This window comes from Nomascus leucogenys, chromosome 21, assembly GCF_006542625.1.
Source record: "Nomascus leucogenys isolate Asia chromosome 21, Asia_NLE_v1, whole genome shotgun sequence".
NCBI classification, from domain to species: domain Eukaryota; kingdom Metazoa; phylum Chordata; class Mammalia; order Primates; family Hylobatidae; genus Nomascus; species Nomascus leucogenys.
In genome coordinates, this window is record NC_044401.1 from 82,059,891 (window position 1) to 82,076,595 (window position 16,705).

At 56.1% G+C, this 16,705-nt stretch overlaps 1 protein-coding gene across 4 annotated transcripts in view; it reads right to left on the bottom strand.

Annotated features, from left to right (window-relative positions):
* Positions 1-16,705, bottom strand: part of AP2A2 (adaptor related protein complex 2 subunit alpha 2) — an 88,114-nt gene that overhangs the window by 22,734 nt on the left and 48,675 nt on the right. For 3 of the 4 annotated variants that reach the window (XM_030802106.1, XM_030802109.1, XM_030802108.1), the window contains exons 5-10: positions 13,655-13,784; positions 9,956-10,057; positions 6,347-6,455; positions 5,514-5,664; positions 4,150-4,318; positions 2,332-2,469 (exon numbers count right to left, since the gene is read on the bottom strand). In XM_030802106.1, the coding sequence (XP_030657966.1) occupies positions 2,332-2,469; positions 4,150-4,318; positions 5,514-5,664; positions 6,347-6,455; positions 9,956-10,057; positions 13,655-13,784 (799 nt within the window). The remainder of the gene's footprint in view (positions 1-2,331; positions 2,470-4,149; positions 4,319-5,513; positions 5,665-6,346; positions 6,456-9,955; positions 10,058-13,654; positions 13,785-16,705) is intronic. The other variant, XM_030802107.1, reaches the window with a different exon arrangement.

The following is a 16,705-nucleotide window of genomic DNA, read 5'->3' on the forward strand; positions in this document are numbered from 1 at the left end:
TGGCAAGGTGCCGAGTAGGCAGGGAGTGGGCCATGTCCAGTTTGGACACTTAGCACCTAGCACAGCCAGAGAACACTCTCTGCCATGCCCGGCTGAAAGGATGGAGGGAAGCACCATGCCCGGCTGAAAGGACGGAGGGGAGCACCATGCCCGGCTGAAAGGACGGAGGGGAGCACCATGCCCGGCTGAAAGGACGGGTGGGGGAGCACCATGCCCAGATGAAAGGACTGGGTGGGGAGCACCATGCCCAGATGAAAGGACGGGGTGGGGGGAGCACCATGCCCAGAAGAAAGGACGGGGTGGGGGAGCACCATGCCCAGATGAAAGGACGGGGTGGGGGGAGCACCATGCCCAGATGAAAGGACTGGGTGGGGGGAGCATCATTCAGACCGAGACACAGCACCTGTCTTACTCCTCACAGCAGGAGCCGGCTGAGGATTGCCACTATCACGCAGAGGGACGAGAGCAGACACCAGGCTGATGAATGCCCAGGACCTCAAAATCTGCACAACTGCACTCAGAAGCACACTGCTTCTGTCTCTGTTCAGAACACCCAGAACAATGATCAGGAACAAGGCTCCTGTGACGGCCGTCCCCAGAGCCAGCCCCGCCCCACCACAAGTGTTGAGACCAGGCCACACTGCCCCAGCCCACTGGCTGCAGTCAACAAGCACCTGCCTGGCCCCTCTACAGACAGCCCTGCCCTACACCAAATCCTCCCCACGGCGACTGCCCTTGGGGCCTCCTGCCGGGAGTCAGCCCACCCCTGTTCCTGTCCCCCTCAACTTCCCAGGCCCACTGTCCTGGAGGGTGGACAGTCCAGCGTGAGAGCCGCCTCCTGGCCCCTGCTCTCTGCAGGTCTGCAGTGCCTCACTGAAGCTCAGTCCATGGTAATTTCACCCCTCAGCATTGAAGCCCCAGCACCTGGGTTCCTCCGTTCACTAAAAGACCCCTGAAAACCCGAGTCTCTCACCTGGGCATGACCACACAACACCTGCCCAGATCAACTCTGTCACCTGCCACTAGCTCCGACACTGGCTCTCGGCAAAGCTCCCAAGGAGACCTTGAGCCGCACTTTGCCCAAAAAGACAAGTAACAAAGCGCTTTCTATACAATGGAGGCACTGTCTAAGCCTCAGCAAGAGGCTGTGGTCGTGGCTGGTCACAGTGGCCAACCCCACACGAGGACACCGGGCCTCCCCCTTAAACCCCACCATAAACAGACACGGTGAGCCTGAGAGGCCTGTGAGTATGGTGGAGGCCTCAGGCCCTCTTCTCTGCTGACCATGTGGCCTCCACAAGGGTTTCTTCCCTCAGGTTTTGGTTCATGCTCAGTCTTTCACACATACAGGTTTGATGAGCTTCAGCAATCTGGCAAGTGTGCACACCTACTTTGTGAATAAAAACAACATGGGAAATTAAGCTATGGCCTAGATCCCGTCCTTCCCAGAGATCAAGAGGGACACCCACAAAAAAGCCAAGCCACAAAGGATTAATTCAAGGGCTCAAAATGCAACACAATTAAAAGAATTTTGCCCACAGGAGTCTGGATTTGTGCAGCCCCAGCATAGACAGCTGCAGCCCCACTCAGACCTGGGGCTGCAGTGCCACGACTGCAAGGACAGGCAGGCCACAGAAGCCATGCAGGGCAGGCATTTTAGTTATTTTCTTTCTTTTTTTTGAGACAGAGTTTCGCTCTTGTTACTCAGGCTGGAGTGCAACGGTGCAATCTCGGCTCACCACAACCTCCGCCTCCACCTCCGCCTCCCAGGTTCAAGCGATTCTCCTGCCTCAGCCTCCAGAGTGGCTGGCATTACAGGCATGCGCCACTATGCCCGGCTAATTTTGTATTTTCAGTAGAGATGGGGTCGGGGTTTCTCCATGTTTGTCAGGCTGGTCTTGAACTCCCGACCTCAGGTAATCCACCCGCCTTGGCCTCCCAAAGTGCACAGGCATGAGCCACCACACCCGGCCAATAGTTATTTTCAAGACCAAATGACTCTACCAAAAATGCTGATTTTTTTTTTAAGGCAGGGTCTCACTGTGTTGCCCAGGCTAGAGTGCAGTGACATGATCTCGACTCACTGCAGCCTCAACCTCCTGGTCTCAGGTGATCCTCCTGCCTCCGCCTCAGGAGTAGCTGGGACCACAGGTGCCACCACACCCAGCTTGAAAATGTGGATTAAAACACGGAGGCAGAGGAGCCTTGTATTCAGCACCTCATGGGTTCTCAATCAAGCCCTGCTGGACAGAATCGCAGAGCACGAAGGAGATCCTGCCACTGAGATTCGCGCCTGTGGCAGGGGAGGACTCAGAGGCCACCAGAACTCACAATCTCTTCTCGGATGGAGTAGTCGGCTGTCTCCAGGTAGCTCAGCATCTCGGCCACGATCTGTGGGGCGTTGCTGCGGTCGCACATGGCGTAGAGGAGGTCCACGGCCCGCTGCCGCACGCTCACGTCCCGCTCAGTCTGGGGAACAAGGCACAGAGTAAGAGGCCGCAGGAGCAAGGCACAGGCCTGGGGACAAGCCCGGCATCCGCATCTCAACACCCTCTCTGAGCTTCCCTCACACGGAGCCAACCTGCACTCGGGCCGCATGTGTCTGGACGGCCCGGAATAGAGTTCCGCCTGCTGGCCCAGCCCTCCCGCACAGGCTAGCTTCGCTAAGACCCAGCGCACTGCCTGGATTCCACCTGCTCGCCCGCGCCTCCCTCCACAAGGGCCAGCTTCGCTAGGACAGAGCGCACTGCCTGGTGCGGGCCATCAAGAACTCCCTTCCATGCAGCCGAAGACCCCGCTGCCTCGGGCACTGCCACGGAGCTGCCCCAAGGCAGGTCCTCACGCCCCACCCCGGAGCCCGTGCTGATGGGCCCCTAGGAGGCTCTGCAGCACGAGAAAGCCCGAGCTCTGCTCCCAACAAAGGCAGGTGAGTGGGCATCACCAGCCCTAGCACTGGCTGTGTGCAAATGAGTGTCCAGCCTTTCTGACAATAGGGATTGACTAAAACACACACCGAACCAGGACCAAGAAGAATCCAGAATATCAAATGCCCACCACAAGCCCCTTGCACGCCATCTGTGAGCTGCATGCAGACGTGCGGGGGACTGGGAGCGGCCCCGCCACAGCCTGAGGCTGAGCCAGACGGGGGACGTGGAGCTCCCCGCCTCCCACTCCCTAACGCATGCACACCGGTGACTAAGGACATGGTGGACATGCTGCAGGCTCCCCTACGTGGAACAAACCCTCAGGGTAGCTCTGGAGACTCGAAAAGGCTGGCAATGGCCAACCTCAACTGGGCTCTTCCAACTCTGAAAATTTTTTTTTTTTTTTTTTTTGAGACAGAGTCTCGCTCTGTCACCCAGACTGGAGTGCAGTGGCACGATCTCGGCTCACTGCAAGCTCCACCTCTTGGGTTCACACCATTCTCCTGCCTCAGCCTCCCGAGTAGCTGGGACTACAGGCGCCCGCCACCACGCCCAGCTAATTTTTTTTGCATTTTTAGTAGAGACTCCAGCCTAAAGATAACTGCACTTCAAACATCAATCATAATTTCACTAAGACACCCTACATTTTTTCACAAATGCTATTTGAATGAAAAAAATTCTCAAAAAAATTTGCCATGAAGGACATTAAGGCCAGGTGCGGGGGCTCACGCCTGTAATCTCCTGACCTCGTGATCCACCTGCTTCGGCCTCCCAAAGTGCTGGGATTACAGGTGTGAGCCACTGCGCCCAGCCCCAATTCTTAAATTTTAATCCCCGAACAAAGTCAGTTTCCTTTGTAAAAGGGGGATTTTCTTGGAGATAAGGGAAAAAAATTTCATCTTTCTACCAAGAACCATTTCTACTTGTCAGCACTATGCACGTGCAGGATAGCAAACGGGGGCCTGCCCCCAGCAGGGAAAGGGCTGCAGGGGACTCCTGTGCTCAGCCTAACCAGGACGGCAGGGCCGTCCTGGCCATCTCCAGGCAGCATGGCCCTGAACTGTGGTGTGACCTCCCAAGAGTAGGTGACAGGCAGAGGCCAGCAGCACCAGCACCACCTCCATCTCTGCGGGTAGTCAGGAAGCACTGCGTCCCCCCAGCCTTCACAGGAAGGCCCACGGCACCCGCGCAGGGAGTGAACAGACCCTGAGGACAGGGCACTCGCCTTCAAGGCGTTGATGACCGTCTCGATGTGTGTCTTGACAGCCTCGTGGGAGAACTCGGAGCTGGCCAGCGTGCACATGCTCTCCAGGGCCAGGTAGCGCAGGTTGGTCTCGCGGTGCTGCAGGAACTGGCCCAGCTGGTTGCAGGCGCGGACAAGCAGGTTCGGCTCACTGTGTGGAGGGAGGGGAAGTGGGTGGGGTTTCCTCAGCAAGTGCCACACAAACTGCACAGAGTCGGCGTTCCCCGACAGGTCCAGATGGCAGACAGCAAAGCCACACAGCACTCACAGCCACCGCACTGCTCAAGTGGGAACTCAGGGGCCTCCCCAGATGCAGATGACGCCCGACCCCTACCCCTAACGTCCATTTTTCGTCCATTCTGTGCATCCCCACAGTGAGTCGGCAGCCTGTGCATCCACTGGAGCCTTCCCAGCACCTCCTGAGGCTCAATCTGCATCAGGCTCGCGGGAGGCCAGTCAAGCTGTGACCGGCAATGGGGTCTCGGCCAGAGGCACCAGCCCAGGGCAGGGAGAAGGCTGAGAAGGCCAGGAGCATGGCTGCTGCCCCACTGACTCTACTGTCTCCTCAGGATGTGGCTTCTCCTCACATAACAACAGAGCTTTCTCTAAAATGGGAAATTTCAGTTTTAATAATTCTCAGCTCTGAAGTGTGACTCTCAGACTGAGTTTTCATCATTTGTAAAAATGCTGTAGTAGCAAATGGGTGGTGTTCACTAGCTGTAGAGAGCGTCTGCCCACAGCCTGGCACGTTTCCTCATTATTGGGAGCCTGGTGGGAGCTGCGATCTCATTCTCACAGGACCCTAAGGCACGGCACCACACGCAAGACCCACACCAGACCACATGCGGTGCCGCAGTTGCTGAGCAGAAAAGACGTGCGAGCAGAGGAGGCAGACCCTCCAGGCTGTGTGGAACGACCACCCACCCTGCACCTCTGTGCTGCGTGGATGGGCACAGCCGTTTCCGGCACTGCCCTGGGACCGTGGACCCACCAAGTGCGGCTCCACACCCAGCAAAGCCACAGGACATCTGCGTGCACGCCCCCCACCCCACCCCTGTCTCCTCTGTTCCATTACACGAGAAGCCAGTCAGGAGTGGGGATGCTTGGGGAAGGAGGAAAAGGCCCTTGTGGGGGATGAGACCACAGTCAGCAAAGCAATCCACGGTGAGCTCAGAGCAGGAGGCTGTACAGAGAGAAGAAAAGCATCCGGCAGGGAGCACAGAGGCAGGACGGAGGGGAGGCCCACGGAGTGGACAAACCAGACATGATCCACCCAGTCTCGTGCCAACGAGAAGGAACGTGTGTGCGTGCGCGAGATGAAGCCTCTCCACGGGCAGCCGACACACCTGTCATGGTGAATGATTAAGCTGATGGCCTCGAAGAGCACGGCGTTCTTCGCGTTGGAGTGCTGGACCTTCTTCGACTTGGGCGGTTCTTGGGCTTTGTTCAGGATGGTCTCCAGGCACTCAGTAAGGCGGCCTCGCACTGCAGGGTCTTCTGGGCAAGATAGAACGGTGCTCACCAGTCTCCAGTGGCCCGCAGCCCACCCTGCCCCTCCCGGCTGCACCCCTACATCATGAGAGCATTTTTAATATAGTTCATTCACATTTGTGTACCCAGCTGGGAGCATTTACAAAACTGAGACAGGCCAGGCACGGTGGCTCACTTCTGTAATGACAGCACTTTGGGAGGCCGAGGCAGGCCAGTCACCTGAGGTCAGGAGTTCAAGAACAGACTGGCCAACATGGTGAAACCCCGTCTCTACAAAAACGCAAAAGTTAGCCGGGTATGATGGCAGGTGCCTGTAATCCCAGGTACTCAGGACGATGAGGTGGGAGAATCGCTTAAACCCAGGAGGCAGAGGTTGCAGTGAGCTGAGATCGCGTCACTGCACTCCAGCCTGGGCAACAAAGGGAGACTCCGTCTCAAAAAGAAAACCTGCACAGATCTGATACTATAAAAGCACAAATAGACCCAAACCCTAACCAAACTGTAGGCTCTGTAATAACTGCTCCACGAAAGCCAGCGCGTACGGCAGCACTGGCAGAAAGGTCCATGAATCAAGAGACAGGGCTAGTAACACACTTCTTAAAATAATAAACAAACCACTTAAATCCGAGACAAGGAATCAGACCGGCACTGGTGCAGCTTCAGGAGCCGCGCGTGGCCTGTGCATTACCTGGGGGTGGGTAGCACTGCAGCAGCCTCAGCAGTTTGACAGACAGCCAGGGAGCCGGGACAAAATAGTAAGTATAATCCTGGAGATCTGTGGATGCGGACGTCACGATCTGTAAGACAGCACAGGCAATGAGACACGCTGCTGGGCATGAGCCCCTACTGCGGGGACCCAAAGAAAAGCCATACTCACTCCTCGGGTCACGCCTGAGCTGGAAAAATGGTTTTGTTTCATGTGCCAGGAGTGTCTGACACTGCTTGGTACCCTCTGGGTTCGCCGTGAGAGGGCTGCACTGTCACTCGGCAACACGCTGCTGCAGCTGAGTGGCAGCCCTCGCTCGGTACAAGACACCAGAGCACCTGGATTTGAAACTACAGTCTTTCCTTTGTCGACCGGCACATGAATGAAACGAGAGAGAGAGCTTTAGGCTCCTCAGAAGGAAGAAGCACCCCCACCCCCAGAAGCCGGCATTCTGACCCTACCCCACAACCCCACAGGGCTCCCCGATCACAGGCCAACCCAGATGGTGAGCTCGCGGAGGCAGGGAGGCGCCCGCCTCAGTCACATCCCATCTCTGTCCAATGCGGCCTTTGGCTTGGCAGATCCTCCGTCAACCTCCTGAACAAGTGACAGTCACGACCACCTCACATTTCCACTGACATACAGCATGATGTCTCCTGCTTCCGGGAGGTCAGGGTAGCTCCTCCCTTCCTACGAAGCTCACATGTGACACTTTTAGGCCGTAAGTGAACCCATTCAGAAAAGTTCACCCTGACTCCTGCCCTAAGCTACAAGGTGCCAGCCCAGACTTGGGTCACGGACTCCTGCTGCAGGGAGGCAGGCTCTAGGCTGTCTGTCAAAGAGAAGGCTGAAAGGCACAAACACAAAGCAGGAAAGGCAAGAATCACAGCACTTCCGTGACACAAGACACACGGCCAACATGAGCTGTCTCTCAAACACGTACGCAGCTAAGGCCAGGCTCAGAGAGAAATGTAGAGCCTTAACTGTACATATTTGAAACAAATATAAAGAGAAAAGCAACAAAAATTCATCTCGAGGGTTTAAAAAGAGACTAGGCCGGGTGCGGCGGCTCACGCCTGTAATCCCAGCACTTTGAGAGGCCAAGGCGGGCGGATCACAAGGTCAGGAGATCGAGACCATCCTTGCTAACACGGTGAAACCCCATCTCTACTAAAAAATACAAAAAATTAGCCAGGAGTGGTGGCAGGCGCCTGTAGTCCCAGCTACTGGGGAGGCTGAGGCAGGAGAATGGTGTGAACCCGGGAGGCGGAGCTTGCAGTGAGCCGAGATTGTGCCACTGCACTCCAGCCTGGGCGACAGAGCGAGACTCCGTCTCAAAATAAATAAATAAATAAATAATAAAAAGAGACTAGCAAATTAACCCAAAGAAAGTAGAGGAAAGGACTCCAGGTACAGTGGCTCATGCCTATAATCCCAGTATTTTGGGAGGCCAGGCAGGTGGGATCACTTGAGGTCGGGAGTTCGCAACCAGCCAGGCCATTGCAGTGAAACCCCATCTCCATCAAAAATATACAAAAATTAACTGGGCGTGGTGGCGAGGGCCTGTAGTCCCAGCGACTTGGGAGGCTGAGGTAGGAGAATTGCTTGAACCCAGGCAGAGGTTGCGGTAAACCGAGATCGTGCCACTGCACTCCAACCTGGGCAACAGAGTGAGACTCTGACTCAAAAAAAAAAAAAAAAAAAGAAAAGAAAAAGAAAATATGCACAGTTCCACAACTTATAAAATAAATTGAATTCATAATTAGAGAGTTTCACGGCTGGGCGCAGGGGCTCACACCTGTAATGCCAGCACTTTGGGAGGCCAAGGTGGTCAGATCACTTGAGGTCAGGAGTTCGAGACCAGCCTGACCAACATGGAAAAACCCCGTCTCTACTAAAAATACAAAATTAGCCGGGCGTGCTGGCGGGCGCCTGTTAATCCCAGCTACTCGGGAGGCTGAGGCAGGAGAACCGCTTGAACCTGGGAGGCAGAGGTTGCGGTGAGCCAAGATCGTACCACTGCACTCCAGCCTGGGCACCAAGAGTGAGAACCCATCTCAAAAAAAAAAAAAAGGAAGTTTTCCACAAAGAAAACTCCAAGTTCAAATGTTTTTACCAGTTAATGATAAAAATTGTTTGACAAACTAGATAGAGAAAGGAACTTCTTTAATGTGAAGAGTACCAACAACAACAAAATTCTAAAGCAGACATCATACTTAATGGTGAAATATTCAACACAAAAAACGGACAACCCAGGGTAAAAATGGGTAAAAGACTTAGGCACTTCACAAAACAAGACACCCAAATAGCCAATCAACATGCAAAGTTGCTCAACCTCATTGATAATCAGGAAAATGTAGATTTAAATCACAAAGAGGCCGGGTGCGGTGGTTCATGCCTATAATTCCAGCAGTTTGGGAGGCCAAGGCAGGTAGATTGCTTGAGGTCAGGAGTTCGAGACCAGCCTGTCCAACATGGTGAAACCTCATCTCTGCTAAAAATACAAAAACTAGCCAGGCTTGGTGGCGGGTGCCTCTAATCCCAGCTACTCTGGAGGCTGAGGCAGGAGAATCCCTTGAATCCAGGAGACAGAGGTGGCAGTGAGCCGAGACTGCACCACTGCACTCCAGCCTGGGCGACAAAGTGAGACTCTGTCTCAAAAAAAAAAAAAAAAAAAAAAAATCACAGAGCTCCTACTATACACCCAGATGACTAAAACCCAAGAGCCTAACACTACGCATGCCGCGCCCGGGCCTCCTGCTGCTGCTGTGAGAGCCGGGTGCACCGCAGGGGAAGCTGGTCTGGCAACGCCTGTCTCCTCAGGTTCAGGAGCCACGGCCCCCAGCTGAGCCATGCCACGTCTCAGCAGACACCGCAGCACCTTGTGCACACAGACGGGCCCCCCCCAGCTGAGCCATGCCACGTCTCAGCAGACACCGCAGCATCTTGTGCACACAGAACAGGAGCCGTGGCCCCCAGCTGAGCCATGCCACGTCTCAGCAGACACCCGCGGCATCTCATGCACATGGAAACCAAGGGACATGCAAGACTGCTCATGCTGGAGGATTCACAGCAGCCTCAGAGGGCAAGGAGCTAAGTGTTCAACAGGACAGCGGGTAAACTGCAGGGGTCAATTCACACAACCGATTCTAAGAAGCATCAAACATGAACGTGTAACAGCTACACACAAAACAAAAATTTCACCATGTTGAGCAAAACAAAAGAATGTGTGCTGCAGGTCCATCTGCATCAAACTCAAAACAGGAAGCTGAACGGCAGGCTTTAGCATGCACGCCAGATGGTGGGTCCACGAAGCACCAGCCGCGCTTCCCCAGTGGGGGACACGGGGCCACTGGGTGCCTCTCCTCCACCCACATGGTGTTGGGTGCTCACTCACACAATGCGAACAGGGAGCTGTGCTTCTGTACAGACGGGACAGTTCTCAATTAACAAGAAGGTTGACAGAGAAGCCAAGTTGGTTTTCATCCCTGAATTTATAAACTGACCAAATACCTTGCATTCTACAAGTAAGCTAATAAATAAATAAGACAAAACCCACCCCGACTTCTGCTCCCCCACAAACAGACTTACTCTGCTTAGCCTAGAGACAGCCAGAGACACGGAGGTTTTAAACTCTTCTGGGTTCTTCTGTGCTAAAGTGGTGATCAGACTTGTGGCTGCAGTTACCACACCCTGAAAGAAAACGCACACACAACAGACAGTCAGAACACTTGAATCTAACCACTTGTGTTAACTCATCTTCCAAAGAAAACCTTAAACCAACCAGCAGCACACTGGCAGCCCACAGCCACTTCGGCTTCAGGCCTACTCCGAGAAACCTACAATGTTCTCCAAGATGGCATACGCAGGTTTTCTTTTTCCAGCTTCTCCTTAAAAACTGGGAAGTTCCGTCATGCTTAGCCCAGATCCCTGCCAGCATCGAAGAGCCAGAGGGCCACGTCCAGCCATGCAGGTGAAGCATGTGGGCCGCACACACCATCTGGCCTGCTGCCCTCTCCTGGCCTGGCCTCCACCATCATCTGCACTTGCTGCCTCTGGTTTAATCATGCATGTTCATTGTAGACGGAGACACTACCTTTAGACTGATTTGAATCTTTACAACCCAGAAGTGAGACTGTAGAAAAGAGCAACTGGAGAAGTCCTTTTCCATTCTCCTTTTCGGAAAGTGGCCCTGGCAGTCACTGAACCACCACAGGCTGGATGAGGCCACCAGGCCCAGCAGGCAAGTCCTCCCCCACCGCTCCTCCTGGCCTCAGTGAGAACAGATTCAGATCCCAGGGCACAGGCGGTCCTCCCCAAAGCACTGGGCAGCCTGTCACCGCTCCAGGACACGGCACCGGGCAGCCTGTCACCGCTCCAGGACACGGCACCGGGCAGCCTGTCACCGCTCCAGGACACGGCACCGGGCAGCCTGTCACCGCTCCAGGACACGGCACCGGGCAGCCTGTCACCGCTCCAGGACACGGCACTGGGCAGCCTGTCACCGCTCCAGGACATGGCACCGGGCAGCCTGTTACTGCTCCAGGACAGCCACTAGGGAATTGGTCACTCAGACCTCTTGAAAAAAGACTTTAATTATGTAAAGACATTCTCCCATATTTTTTAAAAATATAAAATAAATGATACCTATTCACTCTGAAGATGTAAACAGTGAGCTCAGGAAGTGTCTACTTGTGCGGGCACGGTGGCTCACGCTGTAATCCCAGCACTTTGGGAGGCCAAGGCAGGTGGATCCCCTGAGGTCAGGAGCTCAAGACCAGCCTGGCCAACATGGTGAAACCCCATCTCTACTAAAAATACAAAAATTAGCCAGGCGTGGTGGCACTCGCCTATAATCCCAGCTACTCAGGAAGCTGAGGCAGGAGAATCGCCTGAACCCAGGGGGCAGAGGTTGCAGTGAGCTGAGATCGTGCCACTGCACTCCAGCCTGGGGACAGAGCGAGCCTCTGTCTCAAAGGAAATGTCTACTTGAATGACTGATGCAGTCCCCCCACCGCCCGCCCTGCACCACGGCTCCTCAGCCTGGCTGGGGTGCACCTACTACAGCACAGCACTCTCCCCAGAGACCTGCTGTGCCTGTGCCCTCAGCTTTCCAAGGAAAATGTGAAAGCTGTAAGAAAGAAATGGGTCTGATTGGTCTTCTTCCTGTATTTCTTGGTGAGCAAAGTGCTAATGGATTTTGCCATGTCCAATAAAGAACTTGTAAGAAACTGCAGGTCTGTAACGTCCATGAGGGCAGTCATTCCCCACGGGGCTCCTGAATGTTCACGGCGTGTTCCCCCAGGAAACACGCATCTAGAATGCCCCCTGCAACAGGCACTGAGCTCAGCCTCTCATTTAGGACGTCCTCCCCCTGCACTGAGACTGTAAGAGGCCTCTCGAGGGGCACACTCAGGCCCGTGACACGTGGCCCCACCCCGGTGCTGGCAGCTGGCGCCAAGGCAACCTCTGTGTCTCCTCAGTGGCCTGCAGCCCTTGGCCCAGCCCCCCAACCCTTCTCCCCATGGTGTCTCCTGCCCTCGTCCACTCCAACCCGTCTGCTCCATCAGGCCACCCTCAGGCTACAGGACCCAAGGCTCAGCACGATGCCACCCCGCTCCGGACGCACGCCTGACCGCCGACCTTCTGACCCTCACCCACCTGGTCCTGCCCACACCTCCTGCCCCACTCCACAAGACCTCCCTGAAGGACACGTGGGGGAGCTCACTCACTCTAGGTGAGCAAATGACACCTTTCTTGGGGGCTCCTGACTCGAGACCAGAGAAACCAAGCCTCAGGCCTTCGCTGTCAGAGGTGGAAGGCGCTTGACAAAAGCCATGGCCACACAAAAGACAGCTGCCGGGGGTGCAGGTGCGCAAGCTGGGAGAGCTAAGATGGGAAACTACTGGGCAGCAGGGAGCCCACCCTGGGGTTGGCTGTGGCGCCCCTTCAGGATGAGTTTCTGTTGCCTACAACCAAGAATATGCTGACTCAAGTGCCTGGTGAAATAAAGCCACATGCATAAAAATATAAAAAGCAAACCAAGTAGCTGGCGTCACAGAATCATAAAGTATCCAAGGAGAGGTGCCCTTGTGGCCACCTGGGGCAAGGCCCTGCCACCCTGAAAAGCACTCAGGGTGACCCTGCAGCCGCATGGTCACGGAAACTTCCCTCCAAGGCAGGAGCAATGACAGCAGTCCCAGCCAGTCCCACGGAGCGTGCACAGATCCTGTCTGCAGAAGGCCCAGGGGAAAGCAGGCAGCCCCGGCCCCTCAGCAGCCCAGTGCCCGGCTGCCATGCGGAGCAGGAGCCCAGGGCCTGCCTCCCTGACCAGGCCCTGCCAACTCACAGCTCCCACATAGCTGCTTCACCCGCACACTCTCGGATGCCCAAGACCCCAACACGCCAACTCTGGGTACAGGCCTGGGGCTGTGAGAGGGCATTTCCTCTTTCCGAGCTTCGGCCTCCTTGACTGCAAAGCAGGAAAATCCCATGACCTCCCAGGGTCCACGGGATGGTGGGCGACAGCCTCCAGCAGCGCCGTCTGAAAGGCTCCCCCACCAGGATGGCGCTCACGGCAACATGGGAAAGTGGCATTCTCAGCCCTCTATCCTGGATCCTTGTGAACGCGTGACCGGCCCACGCCTCTCCACGCAGCAGGAAATACTTCCACTCCTGCCAACTCTGACCCTCTCATTCATACAGCAGAGTTCAGGCAAGACAAGCCCACTCTGCCCACATCCACCCCTGCTGGATGCGGTGGACGGCTCTGTGACCCCCAAGCCCGAGGCTCACACACTAGCACAGCCCCTCCCCCACACCTGCCTCTCACGGCACCTGAATACACATCACCAAGTCGCTCGAAACCTCCACCCTTGGTCTATGCCTATACCATGGGGATGACTGCTGGGCCTGGCCCGTGGAGTAGGCATGTGGATTAGTAAGACTAAACATTAGAGCCTAGATGAGGGCACAGGCAGCCAGGACACCAGGCAGGAGCTCCCCGTACTAGATAGGTATTTCCAGGAGACACATGTCTCAGCTGCGGGAGGCTCTGCAGACTCCATGCTACCCAAGGGCTTCAGCCAATGCCTGGCCACAGGATGAGCAGAGGCGGAGTCTTACTCATCCAGCCCCAGGAAGGGCCCCCGTGGCCTGAGCACTCAGCCAGAGCAGCCCCTGTGACAGCCTCTCCTGGGCATCCCGAGAAGGTGCACCATGGTGTCTTCACAACGGCCATCCCCAAGGTCACCTGGGGGAGCGGGGCGAACCGAAGCCAAGGGTGCTTACCAAGTGCTGGTCGTTGAGCAGGTGCACCACTCGGGACGTCCAGTCGCCCATGGGGACAAGATCGGGGGACGTCCTGTATAGGCGCAGCAAGCACAGGGCTGCGCTCTGCTTCACGCTGTCCATAGTGTCTCTGAAAGACAGACGTCAGAGTCACTCCCAACAGGCTGAGCACAGCGCAGAGCTGCAGGGAGCACCCCCCCAGAGCCAGCAGGAGACGCGGGGGTGGGGCTGGCGCAGGGGCCTGGACAGCACTCAGGGCCGCCTGCCGAGGGCCACCTAGGGGGCAGCAGCAGCGTTCTCAGCACACATGGGCCCTGCTCCAAAGGTCTCCCTGCCAACCTTCTCACCACCAAACCCACCAGCCGACCACATACAGCTCACATTGCTCATTCATTGAACAACAGCTTTCTTGTTGTTGTTACAACTTAATAATACACAATCACAACAGAAATGCGTGGAGGGCCCTGCACCGCCATGGAGCTCCGCATCTGCTTGATGATCTTCCCCTGCTCCGCGCCCCGCCCTCACCCCACCACACCCCGCCCTCACCCCACCACGCCCCGCCCTCACCCCACCACGCCCCGCCCTCACCCCACCACGCCCCGCCCTCACCCCACCACGCCCCGCCCTCACCCCACCACGCCCCGCCCTGAACAGTGGGCTGGGCCACATGTGCCCTCGCCCCCCGGAGCAAATGGCTTCGGGTCCCTGCAGACACGGTGGGAAGGCAGCCGGCCATGGGCTCTCCTGCTCTGCTGCCGACACGCTTGTCCAGGGCACAGACGTGTTCCATGCTCCACTTATCCTCCTCCACTCTCCCGCCACCAGACTCTGCTAAGCAGCTGGGAAGGCAACAGGGAGCCTGGGGTGGACGCTGTGGAGGCACAGCTGAAAAAGGGCCAGTCTCTTCTCCAAGCGCTTAACAGAATCAGCTGGAATCTGCTGCGCCACATGGAAGGAAGAAAAGGGTATAGGGACTACCTGTACCATTTACCTTTTGGCTTTTTTATTCCTAAATATCCCCCTATACTATTCCAAAAAATTACTTTGAGTAAAGAATTCCCCTTCTGGGTGCAAACGCCCCTGCAAGGAGGAGTAGGTATTGTGTCCCTCTTCTGGCCCACACCATCCTCACCAGATCAGCCCAGAGCCAGAACCGCACACACACCCTGCCGTGCGTCCATGTGGATGTGTGGTCGAGGCCACGTCAGGGGTGTGTACCAGGCGCCAGCAGGACTGTCCTTGCCAGGCGGCTTCAGGATCCCATGACTGGGCCCCCAGCAGTCCTTCAACATAGAAGAGCCAACCAGGTTCCATGCTTGTGGCTACAAATGCCGACACAGGAGGGCGCCCAGCAGGCCACACTCCTCAGAGAGGAGGAGGATCCACCTCCTCTCTTAGGCAGATGAACACGGTCTAAATTATCAGCTCACACGAGGGGGACAGGGGGCCCCACCACTACTCTCCGGTGTCAGCTCACACGAGGAAGACTGAGGACCCCACCATTACTCTCCAGCATCTGCTCACACGAGGGAGACCAAGGACCCCACAGCTACTCGCCGACGTCGGGTCACACAAGGAAGACCCAGGACCCCACAGCTACTCCCTAATGTCGGCTCATACGAGGGAGACCGAGGACCCCACAGCTACTCACTAATGTCGGCTCACACGAGGGAGACCGAGGACCCCACAGCTACTCCCTAATGTCGGCTCACACGAGGGAGACCGAGGACCCCACAGCTACTCCCTAATGTCGGCTCACACGAGGGAGACCGAGGACCCCACAGCTACTCCCTAATGTCGGCTCACACGAGGGAGACCGAGGACCCCACAGCTACTCCCTAATGTCGGCTCACACGAGGGAGACTGAGGACCCCACAGCTACTCCCTAATGTCGGCTCACACGAGGGAGACTGAGGACCCCACGGCTACTCTGCCTTGGCCGCTGCCCCCCCATCCCTACCTCTGGCCCTAGGAATGACCTGACCTCCTCAGCACCTACTCTGTCCTTCCATTTCTAGGTGACACACACACCAGCAGTCCTCCAATGACAGCACCTCCTTCCTGAGCATGGATTTTTGTTTTTGTTTTTGTTTTTAAGACAGAGTCTCGCTCTTTCGCCAGGCTGGAGTACAGTGGAGCAATCTCGGCTCACTGCACCCTCCGCCTCCCGGGTTCAAGCGATTCTCCTGCCTCAGCCTCCCGAGTAGCTGGGACTACAGGAGGGCGCCACCACGCCCAGCTAATTTTTGTATTTTTACTAGAGACAGGGTTTCACCATGTTGGCCAGGCTGGTCTCGAGCTCTTGAACTCGTGATCCACCCGTCTCAGCCTCCCAAAGTGCTGGGATTATAGGCATGAGCCACCATGCCCGGCATTTTTTTTTTTTTTTTTTTTTTTTGAGACAGAGGCTTATTCTGTTGCCCAGGCTGGCGTGTAGTGGTGCAATCTCAGCTTACTGCAGCCTCCGCCTCCTGGGTTCAAGCAATTCTGCCTCAAGCCTTCTGAGTAGGCTGGGACTACAGGTGAGCACCACCACACCCAGCTAATTTTTGTATTTTTAGTAGAGACGGGGTTTTGCCATGTTGGCCAGGCTGGTCTCAAACTCCTGACCTCAGGTCCGCCCACCTTGGCCTTCCAAAGTGCTGGGATTACAGGCATGAGCCACTGTGCCCAGCCTGAGCATGTTACTTTGAGTCAATTACTACTTAGCTGGATTTCAACAACTGGCCCGTTTCTTCAAGGAAGGCCCATGGGTACCATGTTACCTGAGCTCTCTGAGGTAGGAGAACCCTGCCTGTGACCTTCATCCCCATGGGACCACTCAGTCACCAGAACACGGACCACCTGCTCCCTTCTGGCTGCAGACGCTGCACACTGGCCACCTGCTCCCTTCCAGCCGCAGACGACCCCTCCTCACCCTGGCTCCTCCCTCCTCCATCCCTGGCTCCTGCAGCAGGTCTTCAGTTCAGGTAGTGCCCCACTTCATCAATCTGCACGTGCCTCAGGGGTGGCCCTGTCTTGCATTCCGCTCATGCACAGACATCCACC